The 19861-nt window shown below is 44.4% G+C and overlaps 1 protein-coding gene across 2 annotated transcripts in view; it reads left to right on the top strand.

Annotated features, from left to right (window-relative positions):
- Positions 1–19861, top strand: part of LGI1 (leucine rich glioma inactivated 1) — a 102948-nt gene that overhangs the window by 81830 nt on the left and 1257 nt on the right. For both annotated transcript variants that reach the window (XM_073555830.1, XM_073555829.1), the window contains 3 exons: positions 767–838; positions 10529–10698; positions 19671–19835. In XM_073555830.1, coding sequence (XP_073411931.1) covers positions 767–838; positions 10529–10698; positions 19671–19835 — 407 coding nt within the window. The remainder of the gene's footprint in view (positions 1–766; positions 839–10528; positions 10699–19670; positions 19836–19861) is intronic.

Raw genomic sequence — 19861 nt, 5'->3', positions numbered from 1 at the left:
CTGTGGCAAGAAGGTTTGCTGTCTGTCAGCGTAGAATCCAGAGGCTGGAGGCGCTACCAGGAGACAGGACAGTACACCAGGAGACGTGGAGGGGGCTCTAGGAGGGCAACAACCTAGCAGCAGGACCACTACCTCTGCCTTTGCGCAATGAGGAACAGGAGGAGCACTGCCAGAGCCCTGCAAAATGACCTCCAGCAGACCACAAATGTGCATGTGTTTGCATAAACGGTTAGAAACCGACTCCATGATGATGGTCTGAGTGCCCAACGTCCACAGATGGGGGTTGCGCTCACAGCCCAACACCGTGCAGCCCTCTCCAAAGAAATGCCACCCCACACCATTACTGACCCACTGCCAAACCGGTCATGCTGAAGGATGTTGCAGGCAGCAGATCGCACTCCACGGCATCTCCAGACTCTGTCACGCCTGTCACATGTGCTCAGTGTGAACCTGCTTTCATCTGTGAAGAGCACGGGGCGCCAGTGGCGAATTTGGCAATCCTGGTGTTCTGTGGCAAATGCCAAGCGTCCTGCACGGTGTTAGGCTGTGAGCAGCGTCGTCTGCACAGGCACTAATGCCATAATTGTAAACCATGCCTGTCAGACAAAAAAAACGACAAATCATCTTGTTACTCTGACACATATTTAACATTCGTTTTTTTTTATCTTACGCTTATAGTCATTTTGAATGTCCTAAATCAGTAATAAAGTAAATCTATTTCTAAGTATGAACTTGGCATAAAGTTGTGAATCTGTTTGTATTACAGGAGCCTGGCCAATAATAACCTGCAGTCTCTTCCAAAAGATGTCTTCAGAGGGCTGGACTCGCTAACAAACGTGTAAGAGAGAAATGATCACAATGCGTATAAAGTGTGCATAGTACAATTACAGCAGAACATGTCTGTACGTATCGTATGAAAACAGGAGCACGGAAACACACTCTTTTAATATTCTTTGGTTCTATTTAAAGGGATTTTCCAAGATTTAAAAAAAACTATAAAAGTGCCTGCATGTTGTATCTGGTATTGCAGCTCAGCTTTATTAACCCCTCCATGACCCAGCAATTTTTTAATTTTTTTTTATTGTCGCACTTTCATTTTTCTCCTTTTTTCCAAATTTCATAACTTTTTTTCATCAATATAGCCATAAAAAGACTTTATTTATGCAGGGTAAGGTTTTTTTTTCTCATTCAAAATTTTTATTGCTTTATAATACACAACAAAAACAAATATATCAACAGGTTCAAACAAACACACCATATGGCACAGTAACTGAAATAGGGAATTGTTTAGTTACATGAAAACGAACAACGCCACGCGGTATCAACAGTAGTTTGCAAAAGACAATTGACAAACTGTTAAACTAAATAACAAGAAGGAGAAGAGAAAAGAGAAGAAATGTTTGTAGGGAGCATGAGGACAAATCACTAAGGCAGACGGAGTATGTACTATGATACCGGCATATCAAAGATCATAAGAGGATAAGGTATTAATTTTCTTAGCATATTTTGGTACATTTATGAGGATAAGAATGATTCCCAATGAAACCATTTTGCAGCCACTTTGTTGGCTGCCTCTTGTGTATGGGCTATCAGGGATTCCATCCGGTGAACTCTAGCCACCTCCCCAAACCATTCCTCCAGCAAAGGTGGGTCTAAAGACTTCCAGTGTCTTGGAATTACCACCTTAGCAGCCTGAAGAAGGTGCCTCAATAACGATTTCTTAAAAGCATTCGTAGGCATGGGAAACATAAATAGTAGAATTGCTTCCGGGTTTTCAGGGATTGACAGCCCCGTCATTTCTTTAATCGCTTTATGAACACCTTCCCAGAAGGCCGCCAAGGCCAGGCATGCCAACCATATATGCGACATTGAACCCACATGGGCCCCACATGGCCAGCACAAGTTGGATACTCCCAGGAACCATTTATGTAAGACCGTAGGAACACGATACCATCTAGATACTACTTTATAACTAGTTTCCTAAGCTTTAGTGGCTACATTAGATTTATGAGAGCGATGGAAACATTTATGTCATTGTTCTCTTGTAAAGGTTTGATGGAACTCCCTTTCCCACGCCTTACAAAAAGGGAGAAGCATATCCGGATCACTATCTAATAGAAGCTTATAGGTATCGGACTTATGCAGGGCAACTTTTAAATGACACTGTTCACTTCACCATATAATGTACTGAAAATGGGAAGCATTCTAAGTGGGATGAAATGGTGAAAAAAAATGTAGTCGCAGCATTGATTTTTTGGGATTTTGTTTTTACGGCATTCACTCTACGGTTAAAAGTATTTTGCGCGATTCTTCAAGTAGGTACAAAGTTACCAAACATCTATAATTTTTTTTTCAGATTTTGGTGGTTTAATGATTTCTAAAGTTTTCCCCCTAAATTGTTTGTGTCACTATTTTCCGTAATTTGATTTCCTTTTTTTTGTCAATGGAACTACTTAAATGTTTGTTTGTTTTTGTGTGGCAAGCTGACGTTTTTATTGGTACCATTTTACGTATGTTTTGATTTACATTTTAATGCATTTTGGGGGGAGGAGAAAAAAATACAGCAATTCTTGGGTTTTAATTTTTCTCTATCTTTAAGGCGGTTTTGCTCATGGGTCTATATTTTCATAGAGTGTACTTTTACAGACACAGAGATACCAAATATGTGTTTGTTTTTTTTAAATAGATTTTTATTTATTTTTTTTATAAAATTTGTACTCCCCTTAGGGGACTTGAACCTGCAATACTGCAGTATGTAGAAGAAATGATGATCTCCTCTGAAGCCCAGTCCATTGCTCAGATTTTTGGGAGTACAAAGATGTCAGCAATGTGGGCCTTCAATGGCAATGGCAACTCACCTGCATCTCGGGGGCACCAGTGTAGACGAGTCACACAATCACACCACTTAAATGCCATTGTGGAAGACTGGCAACAGCATTTAAGTGGTAAAGCAGCAGCAATCAGAGTTAGCGCCAGTTGCAGTTGTCTAACCAGGTGTCAGCTGTATAACACAGAGACCATCTTCCCTGTATGGGACGGATGCAGCTCCTGAGCCTGCTCCATACACCTGCACCTGACATGTAGTATATATGTCAGGTCAGTAAGCGGTTTAATTGAATATAACTAAGGTGCAATACCTAAACAACCTATGGACAGGCGTTTTTCAAAGAAAGCAGCCTTGTTCTGACCAGATATGCAAATTTGTAAGATTAAAAAGGGGGTACTACTGTTCCAGCTTCAAATTTATTAATCCATAGTTTAAAAAGTTATTTGTGCAGAAACACAAGGGCAAAAAAGCTTTATGGGAAAAATTTCACATCAGCCCTAAATATTACGGTGGACAAATCCCCGCGAGTAAAGGGCTGAACATACAAATAGTTAGATACAAAATGATACTGGAAAAAAAAGAATAATCAAACGCTTAAGAAACCATCATTGTTTTTTTCCATTTGTATATTCAACACTTGAGAGAGCTGAGTTCGAAACGTGTCGCCTTTTACACTTCTATTTCTGCACACCTGTTTATACTATGGAAAAATAAAGTTGAATGTTTTACGCAAAGGCTGGAACAGAACCTCGAACACTACCTCTTTTTCTAATCAACTAACAGAAGGAAACTTTGTAAGTAGCACAGGACATATGAGATAATTACCAATAGTCAACAATAATGGGTTCTGTCATGATCCAGGTTGGATGATGACAGTTAAAAGCACATGTAACCTTTTTTTTTTCCTTAAGCTGTGTGCTTAAGTTTGGTTTTGCCCCCGGTGGCCATTAGGGTTATTACACAGTGTCTTTTGTTCTAGTTTGCCCCCGGTGGTGGTGAGCGTTATTGCACATGATTATAAAGCAGGTGTGATTGCTGGCTCTTACCTATAAAAGAGTGTCAGGTGTTGCAATCACTGTTGGTGATATTGCCCATTTCCAACCAAGTCTGGTTGAAGAAGGAGTTAGAGAGAGTTCTTGGCAGCTCAGTCAGAGTCCTGGTGTGGAAGGAGCTAGAGAGAGTTCATTGCAGCTCTGACAAAACTTGGTGAAGTAGCAGCGATTCTGGAGGAAAGCGGAATTCTGGTGGACTCTGTTGCTTGGAGCAATAGCAACAGAGCAAAGCTAAGTGGTGTTATCCCTGTTTGTGACCTCCCTTGTGTGTGTTTCAGTGCAGTGGTGGGATTAGTTTCTGCACCGTCCATTTCACTAGTAAGGGATAGGTGCAGGACAAGCTAGGGTTCTTAGGTTCCTGATCGGCGCCCGGTGCGGAACCGGCCTAGGGATCGTTAGGAGTGTAGAGACTGGCTCAGGGGAGTGTGTCCCCATTCCCTATCGCAGGGCCCACCATTGTAATTGCTTCCCTGGTGTTTTCCCTTATTTAAATTCGCCCTGCTGGAGGCGGTGTGTCCAGTTTCACGTGCAATTCTGAAATTCGTCTGCTGGAGGCGGTGTATCCGGCTGCACGTTTTATTATTTAAATTCGCCCTGCTGGAGGCGGTGTATCCAGGGTCGCGTGTGTCATAAATTTGCCCTGCTGGAGGCGGTGTGCCCAGTCACACGTGATCATCACATTATCAACCAACCATAACATTTTTCTCTGGTGAGCCATGGGCCTAAGATTAGTGAGGAGCTGAATGATGCGGTTCAGCAGCACCTGCAGCAGAATTATGGGTCTGAGGCCTACCCTCTGCCTCAACTAGAGGGTCCATATACGGCTTTGGCCAGGATGTGCCGTGAGGTCCCTGCTGGGGAGCAGGACTGGCTTATACAGGCGGACGTACCCAGGCAGGTGGGTGGAGTTGGTGTCCCCATGGTGCTGCCTGGTGTTCCCCAAGGTGAAGGGGTACGTCCCTGTAGTGAGCAGACTAATGAGTTAGTCCTTGGCACTCACGCTGAAACTTCGGTTATATCAGAGAAGCCGTGTCCCCGGGTCGTGTGGAGGAAGACGACCTGGGAGTGTATATTTCCTCCTCACCCTCAGAAGGTACTATGACAACAGAGGTGATGGTTGATGAGGTACCTGTGGGCATACCGGTGCTTGTGAACAGTGGAGCTGAAGTCAGTCTGGTGGATGCTCAGTTTGTCCAGACTCATGGTCTGAGGTGTGAGACGCCGGACAAACCCATAAACGTCCAGGCCATTAACTCTGTCCCACTGAGCCGGGGGGGTTAAAACAAGTCATAGAAGACATTGTGCTGCATAGTGAACATCATGATGAGTCCCAGTCATACTACGTCTTGGAGGGAAATCCAGCACCTATCGTTGTGGGCCCCCCTTGGTCTAAAAAACACAACCCGGTTTTAGATTGGCAGACTAGGGAAGTAGTCAGCTGGGAGCAGTCTTGTGAGGGCTGCTGCCTAGGGGCTACTGTCTCTGTCGTCTCAATACAATCGTCCCCTTCCTCTCCCATGAGAGCAGTGGAGGGGCTGCAGGAGAGTAGGGGCAAGGCTCAACCCTCGCCATTGGCCAACCCTGAGAGGCGCAGACCTCGTAATAGGAGGGATTGGAGGGTGGTGTTTCCCTTGGTGAATTGCGGGGATGTGAGTGTGGTGACACAGGGGGACGCCTCTGTTGTCAGTTCCAGAAAGAGTTCACCGTATTGTGACAAACGAATGTGTGGCAATAAACGTTCAGGTCCGGACCTGTGTGTGAACAAGCATGTATGGGTGGCCACCAAAAACATCCAGTAGAAGTGTGTTGCGCGGGTCTGGAATTCTCAGGTGATCGGGCCATATCTGGTGTCGGCTGTCCAGGGCCCGGAGACTTACCAGCTGGAGTTACCCACATACTTGCCCATACACCTCTCGCTCCCCAGATCGGCGCTTTGGAGATGGGTGGTGCCTCCGGAACATACATTACCAATACCAGCGGTGCTCATTTGTCATAAACCTGATGTGCAGGTAGTTGCTGGGGTGAACTCTGGACCTGGGCGTCCCCACTGTTGGTGGTTCCCTGATGAGGAGCGGTCTTGAGTGTCCAGAGGCCCCTCATTGAGGGAGGGTACTGTCATGATCCAGGTTGGATGGTGACAGTTAAAAGCACATGTAACCATTTTTTTTCCTTAAGCTGTGTGTTTAAGTTTGGTTTTGCCCCCGATGGCCATTAAGGTTATTACACAGTGGTGTCTTTTGTTCTAGTTTGCCCCCGGTGGTGGTGAGCATTATTGCACATGATTATAAAGCAGGTGTGATTGCTGGCTCTTACCTATAAAAGAGTGTCAAGTGTTGCAATCACTGCTGGTGATAGTGGTCATTTCCAACCATCCTTGGTGGAGGAAGGAGCTAGAGAGAGTTCCTGGCAGCTCAGTCAGAGTCCTGGTGTGGAAGGAGCTAGAGAGAGTTCCTTGCAGCTCTGACAAAGCTTGGTGAAGTAGCAGCAATTCTGGAGGAAAGCTGCATTCTGGTGGTGGACTCTGTTGCTGGGAGCAAGAGCAACAGAGCAAAGCTAAGTGGTGTTTTTTGTTCTAGTTTGCCCCCCGGTGGTGGTGAGCATTATTGCACATGATTATAAAGCAGGTGTGATTGCTGGCTCTTACCTATAAAAGAGTGTCAGGTGTTGCAATCACTGTTGGTGATATTGCCCATGTCCAACCAAGTCTGGTGGAGGAAGGAGCTAGAGAGAGTTCCTGGCAGCTCTGACAAAACTTGGTGAAGTAGCAGCGATTCTGGAGGAAAGCTGAATTCTGGTGGTGGACTCTGTTGCTTGAAGCAATAGCAACAGAGCAAATCTAAGTGGTGTTATCACACGTGATCATCACAGGTTCTAAGGAGCCAATATTCTACTTTCTTGTATACACCGCCAAAAAACTTTACGATATCTAAGTTTTTTGGGGTCTCCTGCCATATGTAAGCAATAGACATGCAACTTTATGGACGACCAAAATATATTAGGATTTATTAATAGACTTTTTTTGTAATAAGACGCTTGAGAAGAGGAAGGACCCCACTGTTTCTCAAAATGACGGGACTGCAATTTCCTGCACCTCTGTTAGTGTCTGTCTGGAGTTTTCCAGATCTCAGAATATGATACAGTTAATTGATTAGTATGGCACATAAGCGGTCAGGCACCAATGGAATCAATTACCGAGCATTAGCGAGCACTTTGGCTCATTCATTCTAGGAACTGGTCTTAACAGACAATGACTAAAGGAGAGATTTCCGTTGTTCCTAGAAAACTATGCAGTGTGGATGTACAGTACAAATTACTGTGGTCAGCGACAGCGTCAGGATTCTAGGATGATGGATTAAAAAAGTGACAGATACTAAAGGCACCATTGTGAATTGGCCATTCTCCCTATGTCTGTCTCAGTTGGCCGTTCAACATCTTCCACTGTACAAAATGGAAATGTTAAAATGATCCATAACCAAAATGGGCCGTGGACTTTTGTGAAGCTAGCCACGAACACCAGAACTTCTCTATGCAAATGTACAATTGAATATTTAACTATGACTATGAAATGCGTGTGCTAGCTCGAAGCGCATTAATCCTGTGATATTAATTTATGGATTTACGGATAAATTTGGTGTGGGATGTTCTCTGTGAACTTTGGAATTATACCACAGCCTATCCATGTCATACCATGATTATTACACAGTGGACAAGGCTGTAGCTGGTCAAATGGCATTAGCTAAACATAAATATGAAAAGAAAAGCTTTTTTAAAGTAGGGAATTCTAGGTTAGTATCGCTCCTCTATTTTCACACATCAGTCATATTTCGTAATAATCCATATACATCCATTAACATCTAGTGTGGTTTAGTGTAGGAAGAGTTATTACCTTGTCAGCCCTTCATGGCTAAGACAGAAATATCTTTGTCCAGATCAGACCACTTGAGATGAAGCTGCAGAAACATCCGAGAGCAGATGAGCTGTGATGCTCACGCTTTCATAACTTCCGTAGGAATGAAGAGGGGCGTCATTATCAGAATTTTACAGTTTCTGTAGCTCCAGGTCTACTGGTTGGAGCTGAGAGGTTTGGAGATCAAAACAGCAAATTACTGGATTGCAAAGAACTGGTTCTTTACTCTGGCTACATTATTAAAAGGAACCTTTTACCCCATTGAGTGGTTGTCATTGGTTTATAGTGCAGTGAGTGTTTTGTTCCTGCACTGTCTAACCACAGAAGAGTCATGCTGTATGGGTCCATGCAGTCATGTTGACCACCCCGTTTCTGGATTGATTGCGCCCCTCTGACCAGTAGTCAACCCAAGCCGACTCTGGCTGTATGAAGCACATCTACAGAAGCCAAGGCCAGTATACCTTCCTTTACTGCACATGCACTGGATGCTGATGGAGCTGCCAGAATGCAGCTGGCCAGCATGACTATTCCGGACAGAGGAACCGCCTCCGTGACTCTTCAGCCACAATTAACCATAAAATGAATTTAAAAATAATGCAGGAGCACAAAATATTTATAGGGCCTGTTCTGAATGGGGATGATCTCTGCCGGCTCAGTCGGCGATTCCAATGCTTCACTTCTCCTCTTGTCTCCAGAGCAGCTCTGTCTCTTCCGGTCTGCTCTATCGATGGGGGCGTCACTGCAGACGTCAAGTCGATTGACAGTCGGCTCCTCGCAGTTACTTTAAAGATCCGACAGGTGACTAAAGTCAAAGACCAGATTAGTCCGGCTCCAAATCCGGCCAGATTTTCTCAGCGCCATTGCAGGTGAATTTTCCTTGCATGTACATAGGAAAAGACCCGTCAATCACCTCTAGGAGCGCTGCGAAGAGAATTGGGGAGATCTTCAAAGTATATTTTCTTTGAAATACCGGAGTGTTTCAGTGAATAATATACCTGGCTGCAATGGTGGGCAGCATGCATCGTCTGACAGGTTCCCTTTAAGACAATGGTGGCTGTTTAGAGGGGTGAATGGTTCTGACAACTTCCCTTAAAGTGTTCATTGTGTATATGTATGCGTTCTTTTCCTTTTTTCTTAAGATAGACCAGATCTTGATGCCTATGTTAAATCAAAATGAGTAAGTTTGTACTTGTTGTTTTGGGATAATACAGCTCTGGTACCAAACTTTCCCTTTGAACTTCAGAACTACTGTACAAGTAGATCCATACATTGGGCATTAGATCCCATATTCTCTTTAGCATAGTACTGGAAAATCCAATATTCTTCAGACCAGAAGTCCCTAGACGACTTGGAATATCAAGTTACATTTGTTTTATTATCCATGAAGGGTTTTCCTTCAGAATTGTTTAATGGAAACTCCTTATTAATTACATGTCTGGAGATTTCCTGGCAGAGTAATTCACAGGAGGAAATCTGTTTTGGGATAAATATTAACATTGAATGGAAATGAATGCTCCGTACAAGTCCCCAGAGGTGAAGGGAATACCTCTGTACAGACTGAATGACACCATGAGAAAAAAAACTAAGAAAGAACCATCGAATGAGAAAGAAATGCTACACGGCACACACGGCTACCAAGGAAATATAATAAAGCCTTGCATATTCCCATCCGTGTCAATTCTACGGGTGAATGGCCATGAAAAGCTAATAGAGCAGATGGTCTATGGATAGCACCAATGTGATAAATTAAAGGGTTCCCAGGACAAAAAGTAAGGAATATTCTAAAATAAAATAAGCATTACTTACCCCTTAAATCCACCGCCGCCCCAGTCCCAATTGCTGGTCTCAGTAGTCAAGTGTCGTATTTGCAGACACCATCACTGAAGCAATGGTCAAGTGAATGATGGATCATGCACCATCAGTTCTGGAACTGGATCGTCTGAGCCACAGGGGATTCTAAGTGAAAGTAATGTTTTCTTTACTTTATAAGATTCTCTATTTTTGAAAAATACCTTTAAATTTGCAACAAAGGACCTACATACTGTTCTTGCATATGGGCCAATGGCGAAACTGCTCCCTTAAGTAAAAATCTGATTTAGTGCTTGTACGGGAGACGCACACTTACTAACCCAGACAATAAGGACACAATTCACATTTTGGGACTTATTTTTACAGTGGTCTCGAATAAGCTTTAAGTTAGGATAGATAATGGGGTGGGTGGTTGGTACATGTGCCTAGTCCTACTGGGCTTGGAGGATCCTACGTCCTTTGGATAAATGTTGCAAAAACCTCAGCACCAAAATGATGATAGAGAACAAAGATCTTGATGCAATAACTGAATATTTTATTTTGATCTGGGAAGAAAAGGACCAAAATAAAATATTCACTTATTGCATTAAGATCTTCGTTCTCGATCATCACCAGTTTGGTGCTGAGGTGTTTTGCCTACATGAAGTCAGGGCTGCGGTCCTTTCCTCAAGCCCGTACGCTTCAGGAGCAGTAGTGCTGGTCTTTCCTCCAGAATCATTTGGGTAAATGTTATACAGTATATCAAGTCAAGAGAAAAGCAGATGGTGGCTCCATATACAGTACATAGGGAACGGGTTTTTGGTGAACCTGTAAACTGTCCTGGTTCTTTCTTGTCAGTGTTTTGTCATCATCAGGAAACATGAGATTTTATTATGCAGGCCTCCTGTTTTCTGTTACCTGCTATCTTTATGCTGTTTCTTTTTTATATTTTAGAGACCTAAGGGGCAACTCCTTCCATTGTGACTGCAAATTGAAATGGCTAGTAGAGTGGCTCGATAAAACCAATGCAACGGTGGAGCAGATTTATTGTGAAAGTCCTCCCGAATACAAAGGACGCAAAATCAACAGTCTGTCTGCTAAAGATTTTGATTGCATAACAACAGGTGAGAAAGGGAATATTTCACTGAATAATGTCGATAGGAACACCTGTTTTTTATACAGTATGTGAAATATTTGTATTAAACGTGCCACACAAGTCTATACTGCATTATCTATGGTATCTCTCTGTGGATGTGTATATACTGCTCCAAAAAAATAAAGGGAACACTAAACAATATATTGTATTGTTTAGTGTTCCCTTATTTTTTTGAGCGGTATATATATATATATATATATATATATACATACATACATACATACACACACACACACACACACACAGAGTAAATGAAATAAGTCCCTTGCTGATTTTGTAAGTTTGCCCACTGACAAAGTCATGGTCAGTCTATAATTTTTAACATTGACAGATAGAATATCAAAAATAAAATCCAGAAAATCATTGTATAAATTATATAAATTTATTTGCATTTTGCAGTGAGAAATAAGTATTTGATCCCTCTAAAAACAAGACTTAATACTTGGTGGTAAAACCCTTGCTGGCAAGCACAGCAGTCAGAGGTTTTGTGTAGTTGATGATGAGGTTTGCGCACGTCAGGAGGAATTTTGGTCCACTCCTCTTTGCAGATCATCTCTAAATCATTAAGATTTTGAGGCTGTCGCTTGGCAACTCAGAGCTTCAACTCCCTCCATAATTTTTCTATGGGATTAAGGTCTGGAGACTGGCTAGACTACTCCATGACGTTAATGTGCTTTTTTTTGAGCCACTCCTTTGTTTCTTTGGCTGCATTTTTTCGGTCATTGTCTTGCTGGAAGACCCAGCCACGACCCATTTTTAATGTCCTGGCGGAGGGAAGGAGGTTGTGAGTCAGGATTTTAGGGTACATGGCTCGGCTCCATCCATTCTCCCATTGATGCGATGAAGTAGTCCTGTGCCCTTAGCAGAGAAACACCCCCAAAACATAATATTTCCACTCCCATGTTTGACAGTGGGGACAGTATTCTTTGGGTCATAGGCAGCATTTCACTTCCTCCAAACGTCAAGTTCAGTTAATGCCAAAGACCTCAATTTTTGTCTCATCTGACAACAGCACCTTCTCCCAATCACTCACAGAATCATCCAGGTGTTCATTGGCAAACTTCATACAAGCCTACACATGTGCCTTCTTGACCTTGCGGGCACTGCAGGATTATAAACCTTTACGGCGTAATGTGTTACCAATGGTTTTCTTGGTGGCTGTGGCCCCAGCTGCCTTGAGATTATTAACACGTTCCTCTTGTGTAGTTTTAGGCTGATCTCTCACCTTCCTCATGATCAAGGATATCCCACGAGGTGAGATTTTGCATGGTGCCCCAGATCGATGTCGATTGACAGTTATTTTGTATTTCTTCCATTTTCTTACTATTGCACGAACAGTTGTCTACTTCTCAACCAGCGTCTTACATATGGTTTTGTAGCCCATTCCAGCTTTGTGCATGTCTATGATCTTGTCCCTAACATCCTTAGAAAGCTCTTTGGTCTTGCCCATGTTGTAGAGGTTAGAGTTTGACTGATTAATCGAGTCTGTGGACAGGAGTCTTTTATAACGGTGACTATGTAAGACAGCTGTCTTTAATGCCGGTAATGAGTTGTTTAGGAGCGTCTAACTGGTCTGTAGGAGCCAGAACTCTTAATGGTTGGTAAGGGATCAAATACTTATTTCTCACTGCAAAATGCAAATAAATTTATAGAATTTATACAATGTGACTTTCTGCATTTTATTTTTGATGATATTCTATCTCTCAAAGTTAAAATTAACCTACCCTTAAAATTATAGACTGTTCATGTCTTTGTCAGTGGGAAAACTTACAAAATCAGCAAGGGATCAAATAATTATATATACATAAAACTTCCTTCTCACCCCCCACTGCTGGTGGTCTTTGTTGTCTTTTCTCATTTTCGGGTCCTCTACCAGAGGCCTGGGAGTTTGAGGGTTCTGTGCAGTATCTTAATTGTTCACAGCATAGCGCTTCTGGGATCTGTTGTAGCCATTCTTCCAACTTAGGGGTCACTGACCCGGAGGACACAGCATCCGGCTGGTGATTGTAACCTAAAGACTGTGAGTAAAGTGTGAAGACTGCACCCTGCTGTGTCCTCATATTTATTTACTGCGTCACCTGCCCTGCACTACAACAACTACCATAATCAAATTAACCCTATAACTGCCCTGGGGCCCGCTCTACCTGTGGAGAGCTGCAACATCTCTGCTGTGTCACCAACTGCCCCAGTGGACCTGAATCGCAGCGTCGGCCATCTATTGCTGAACACCACAGGTGGCATCACGACATAATCCCCTATAAACTTTCCCCCTTACATTTTATAGCATGCCCAGGGCCACGGACCGGGTCACTGCTGCCGTGACATCCCCTGAAGTACTGACTGGCCCAGGCTGAGTACCACAGGTTCTTGCTGGTGCCGCACTTCCACATCTTCTCCAGTTCTTCTTTGAGGCCCTGATATTTCTCCAGCTTCTCATATTAGTTCTTCCTGATGTTGCGGAAACTTGGCACTGTCACATCTACTATCATTGCAGTCTTCTGATCCTTGTCTACTATCACAATGTCTGGTTGGTTAGCCAACACCTGCTTATCCATCTGGATCTTGAAGTGCCACAGGATTTTAGCCCTTTCATTCTCCACCACTTTCTCTGGGGTCTCCCACCTGGACTTAGGGGGGCTTAGCCCATATGCTGTGCAGATGTTCATGTATACAATTCGCACTACTTGGTTGTGACGTTCGGTAAACACTGTTCCTGCTTGCACAGAGCTGTAAAAACAAAAAGCAAAAAACACAAATATCCTGAACTAAAAAGTAAAAAATATACTGCAAATAATGCATAAAGGTAGTAATAATAATAAGGGTATTTAGTAAACATAATTTTGATCAAAATAATGTACAAGCCATCCCGCCACGTCACGGCAACCCTTGTGGGACAGTCCCTACTCTAGTATTTAAAACCTTTTCACTTGCCAAATGATGTGAATGTGAATAAGGATCGAGCGGCTGAACCACTAGTAACAGCTTAGGCCAGACTGGATGGCTTTCCCAGCTCAGAAAAAGGGCGGTCACACCCAAATATGCACTGAATGCACAATGAAATGAGCTGTGTGTGTATGAAGTGTATGGTGTGCAGCCGTGTGTGTACGAGGTGAGCGGAGCTGTGTGTGTACGAGGTGTGTGGAGCAGAGCCGTGTGTGTATGAAGTGTACGGAGCGGAGCCGCGTGTGTACGAGGTGTACGGAGCGGAGCCGCATGTGTACGAGGTGTACGGAGCGGAGCCGCGTGTGTACGGAGCGGAGCCATGTGTGTACGAGGTGTGCGGAGCAGAGCCGTGTGTGTATGTAGTGTACGGAGCGGAGCCGCGTGTGTACGAGGTGTACAGAGTGGAGCCGCGTGTGTACGAGGTGAGCGGAGCGGAGGCGCGTGTGTATGAGGTGTACAGAGCGGAGCCATGTGTGTACGAGATGTACGGAACGGAGCCGTGTGTGTACGAGGTGTACGGAGCAGAGCCGTGTGTGTACGAGGTGTACGGAGCAGAGCCGTGTGTGTACGAGGTGTACGGAGCAGAGCCGTGTGTGTACGAGGTGTACGGAGCAGAGCCGTGTGTGTACGAGGTGTACGGAGCAGAGCCGTGTGTGTACGAGGTGTACGGAGCAGAGCCGTGTGTGTACGAGGTGTACGGAGCAGAGCCGTGTGTGTACGAGGTGTACGGAGCAGAGCCGTGTGTGTACGAGGTGTACGGAGCAGAGCCGTGTGTGTATGAGGTGTACGGAGCGGAGCCGTGTGTGTATGAGGTGTACGGAAAGTTTGCACCGGGGCCCATAACTTTGTAGTTACGCCACTGATTAGAATTATTATAATGTATATAAAAACATATATAACTAAGGCAGAAAGCAGTGAGGCTGAAGGGGAGTACACCTGAGCATGATAGTATATAACCCCCACAGATGTGTTAAAGGGGACTGGCTATCAAGCTCAGTTCCTAACCATACTAATTGTGACTAAATGACATAGATTGATATATAGATTTATATTGTATTAGTGCCTTTTGAAACCACATTGTTTATAAAAAGCAAATGGATATAAGATGGTTATCCAAAATATATTGTGCTCAAACATAATGATATTTGGGTATCTTATATGCTTTTTCATTATCTTGCTACGCCTTATCACAATAGCGAGTGTGCACTATGGGAGCTATATATTATGCCAAACTGATGCCAATGTTGGGAACAATGCATCATTGTAATCAAAATTACACAGGAAGCTCAAAGGGAATGTCAACTTTCCACACAGATTGGAAACCAAAATCCATCTTTTCTACGATAGAGAGCCAAGGTCATATACTTGATAAGTTCTGTGATCCAGTCTCCTATGACTTCAAGAACATTTCCAAAAACCACCCATTGCACAACATATCGTCTAAAAATATGAGGTGCACCTCCCTCACCCCAACAAAATAAATAATAGGAGAAATCTAGCCAAACAGGAATATAGAGCTATCAACAGGCTCAAAAATAATAAACAAATAATGATTAGGTTCGCAGATAAAGGAGGAGGCATGGCGATTCAGGATTATTCTGAACACACAAGGAAGTAAATGATAAATAGACTACTTCCCAATAATATACATTACCAGACTATTTATGATGACGCCTTCCCAAAAGTTTAAAATAATTTTATCAGCTAATTACTAGCACCTTCACCAAGGGAATCATCAATTTAAAAAAAAAAAAAATCATTTTGTCATACAAAACCCTAACAGAACTTTTTCTACCATCTCCCAAGGGTGCAAAAATCTCTTTACGATCCACCTAGTCGTCCGATTATATCCGGTATTAATCTACAACAAGTAATCTGTCCCATTACATATTATTTTTCAGGAACATGTAATCCAATTCCCCAGTTATCTTCAAGAGTCAGCTCAGCTAATCAGAGAATTTTATAATATCAGCAAATGTACTAATAATATTTTTTATTTCTATAGCGCCAACATGTTCCGCAGCACTTTACAAGTACATTTTATTAACTCTATATGTAACAGTACTGTACATCCAACATCAGACATGCCCTTGGTTTGGAATATGTTGGATATTACCCAGAAAAAGACTCTAAATTTCAAGAGATGATCACATTTTTTAATAGAAGAACTCAAATTAATTTTAGCTAACAATTATTTTACCTTTAATGGGAGCACTTATAATCAGACCATTGGGACCGCCATGGAGAAAACAGTAGCGCCAAATTTTGCAAACCTATTCATGGGGAAGTTTGAGGAGATGTAGATTCACAATAATGCTAAATACAAAGAGAACATCATACTGTATCAACGATTTATAGATGACCTCCTCTCTATCATATGGGAGAGACATGAGCACAAAGCACTACACCAGGGGTGCACGGTCTAGAGCCCAGGGGTCGCCTGCTTGTCTGACAGGTTAACTATATGTGGGCAAACACAAGTAGATGAGGCACAGTAGACATCTCTTGATGCATCATATATCAGGAGAATTGGGTCTTCAAAAAGTAGTATGTGGATTAGACAGGTTGTCGTGTCTTTGGTTTGCTCCACTGTAGTTTATGGAAGTTCTGAATCATTAAGCAAAAAATCCATGACCTATTGTAGGGAGCCAAGTGCATCCATGACCTGTTCCTCTTTAAAGTCTAAAGTCTATTCAAACAGGAAGGATTTAGAAATGGATTTTACTGCAAATATAAAATGTTTCAAATACTCTTCGTGTTAGGAGTCGGATTCCTGCGTTTACTCAGCAGGGATCCAGATGCTCACATTCTGCACTCTCCTCCTATTTTTCCACTGCAGAGGACATTGCAGAGGAGATTGCCTTGCAGCAAATCTCTCCTGAGGCTAAGTCCTTCTGTCCTCTTACTGGGCATGCTCATGGGACGATCTCCCATTGGAGATCGGGAGTCATGTGCTCAGGTCCCGCTCCAGTTCTCATTGGTCCATCGCAGAGATCTGGAAGCGTGCAGAAGGTCCCGGCTACTATAACAGGCGTGCATGGCTGTTCCGCCATGCCCTAGTATAGTCATACTTGCCGCTGTGTGTATGACGACGGATGCATGCTTCTGGTGACTGACTCATTTGAAACCCCTTCCCTTTGATATTAAGCATGTGAATAGGGACTTAGTTAGCTTCAGCGCCAGCGCTCCTCTGCTTCAACTTGCACAGCTCCTAGCGTCCGACATTGCGCTTGCGCCTTGCCTTTGTCGTTTGGCGGCAGTGTCCACGCCGCGCTGCAGTAGCAGCCTCTTTTGCATTCGCAGTTGCAACGCCGCGCACATGGTCGGTCTAGACGGACATAGTGCCGCCGTCTTGGGCTACTCCTGTGACTGTATACCGTGTGTGCGTTTTTTACTGAGTACTGTGACTACAAACAGGCTCAGTTATTTATGTTTGTACTTTTGGCGGTTATTTCACCTACTGCACGGTGGACCCCGAGCGGCGAACAAACTTTATTTATATTTTTATTTAGTGCGTTCCGCCGTTCCTAACATTATACTAGTGCCAGGGTCTGGCTAGTGATGGCAGAACAGCAGCAACTCTTCCAGTGTATTCGGCAGCTTGAGGGCCGGCTGGCCACTCTTGAGAGGGCTCTCTCAGCTGCACAATCCACCGAAACTGCTGTAAAAGCAATCACAGACGCATTTTCCCGTATGTCCACGTCCTCCCCCGCGCCGACAGTTACCCGCCTCCCGTTGCCCGATAAATTTTCTGGCGATGGCGCCTCCTGTAGGGGTTTCATCAGCCAGTGCTCCATTCAGCTGGAGTTACTGGCTGCACGATTCCCTATGGAACGGGCCAAGGTGGGGTTTATTGTTCCCCTGCTGTCGGGCAAAGCGTTGGAGTGGGCTACGCCACTATGGGAGCGTGGTGACCCAGAAGTCCGGACCGCTGCTCACTTTGTAACAGCTATTAAGCAGGTCTTCCTCGGTCCACGGGTCACGCACAATACCTCTCTTCAGCTTCTTGCTTTAACTCAGGGTGCTCTCTCGGTTAGTCAGTATGCCGTCCGTTTTCGGACACTGGCTTCCGAGTTGGAGTGGTCCGATAAAGCCCTCATCCCTGTGTTTTGGAGAGGTTTGGCGGAGCACGTTAAAGATGCTCTCTCCACTAGAGAGGTTCCTGCCAGTTTGGAAGAGCTGATTGCCATTTCCACCCGCATTGACCTCCGTTTTTCGGAGCGCGGTATGGAGCGTGCTCAATCCATACGGAAGGTTACTCCGGCTCCCAATTTTTTTGAGCCTCTGGAACTACCCGAGCCAGAGGTTCCACCCCCAGAGCCCATGGAGGTGTTTTGCGCCGTTCTCCAGGCGTGTCCGGCACAAGACTCTAGTCGCGGCCTTATTTGTCAACACGCGGGGTCTCAGAACAACAGTGCCCCGCAACGGCCAAATTCTGTACCGCCGGGTAAGAACCTTGTTCCTCCCCACCTTCGGCCGAAGGTTCTTGCCTGGGCACACGCGTCCAGGAGGGGTGGTCACTGTGGCTATATGCAGACCACAAAACTCCTGGCAGGGTCTTACTGGTGGCCGCACAGGGCTCGGGATGTTAAAAAATATATTCAGGCCTGCGCCTTTTGTGCTCGGAATAGCCTCCTTAAGCGAAGAGCGGAGACGCCCGCCGACACACGGTGGCGTTCCACTTTAACTTCCGCTCCCGCTGTCTCCCACGGGTCCCTTCTCAGACCTGGCGATCTTGCCACCCCTGAGGCCTTCCACGTGTCCCGGGTCTCTCTGTCATCTACCGGGACATCAGACTTGCCTGCGGACGAGTCTGAGGCCTATACCTCTTACGGGCACAAGTTGGTGGATCGTAAGGCTAAGGGAGGGGGGGCTAGCCATGTCAGAGCTAGCTTATAATAATAATAATAATAATAATCTTTATTTTTATATAGCGCTAACATATTCCGCAGCGCTTTACAGTTTGCACACATTTTCATCACTGTCCCCGATGGGGCTCACAATCTAAATTCCCTATCAGTATGTCTTTGGAGTGTGGGAGGAAACCGGAGTGCCCGGAGGAAACCCACGCAAACACGGGGAGAACATACAAACTCCTTGCAGATGTTGTCCTTGGTGGGATTCGAACCCAGGACCCCAGCGCTGCAAGGCTGCAGCGCTAACCACTGAGCCACTGTGCTGCTTATGCTACATGACTTGGAGGAGAGGTGTTTATATGAGAAGAAGTTTTGGAGGAGGTATCTGTGACTATTGTGTGGGTTTGTAAGTGTGATAATTCCCTTCCTTTCTCTTATTTTGGTTTATCCCCTTCCTCCACTCCCCATTGCATTCCTCTGTTATATGTAAGTGAATATTTATATGCCTGGTATTTTCATTTGCCCTTGTTTGTGTTGCCTTGTTTGTCGGGTTGGTGTACTGCGGTGCATGGTAGCGCCCCTCTTCCCTGGGTGGGGGAAGAGAACAGATGGAGGGCTGATACAGGAGATAAGGCAAGGGTAGCGGCCCCGGCATCTTCACCTTCAGAAGTATCCCAGGAAATAGGGCGAGCTAGAGCGCCCCCTAGTGTTAGGGACAGGGAATTGGTCACCCGACAGATGAGTTGTGACAATAATCTTTTTCTACTTCTTCTCAACATCGTATTACCACAGCACCAGTGCTGCCAGCATTTAGTCTGCAAAGATTCCATCGACTCCCACTATCTTTCCATTTCCTACTAAGGGCTACCAGTTCTGGATCGGTGTTGGCAGCAACCAATACCACCCAGCCGAACTAAGGTATTGTGTTCTTAACACAACACCCTCAGGTGAGCACAACTGACACAGGGGACATCAACACCTCCTAAACAGGTCTGCATCTACACAATATTGCAGTGGTAACCCTATGAGCATATCTAATCTTGTTTTTCAGACTGGTATGATATTGGAATTAGTATCTGTCACCTGAGAAATCGTATTTATAATATCAACTTAAATTGATCTTATACCTTGTGTATTACAGAATTTGCTTTGTACAAATCCCTACCTTATCAGTCCCTGACTGTGGACACCTTCACCTATATGAACGATGAGTATGTCGTAATTGCTCAACCATTTACTGGCAAATGTGTCTTTTTGGAGTGGGATCATGTGGAAATGTCTTTCAGGAACTATGACAATATCACAGGTACTATTTGCAACCAGCTCTTGATG

Source organism: Dendrobates tinctorius, unplaced genomic scaffold (genome assembly GCF_039654945.1).
Source record: "Dendrobates tinctorius isolate UK_male_01 unplaced genomic scaffold, ASM3965494v1 ptg000230l, whole genome shotgun sequence".
Classification (NCBI taxonomy): Eukaryota; Metazoa; Chordata; class Amphibia; order Anura; family Dendrobatidae; genus Dendrobates; species Dendrobates tinctorius.
This window is presented reverse-complemented; position numbering and strand designations above follow the sequence as displayed.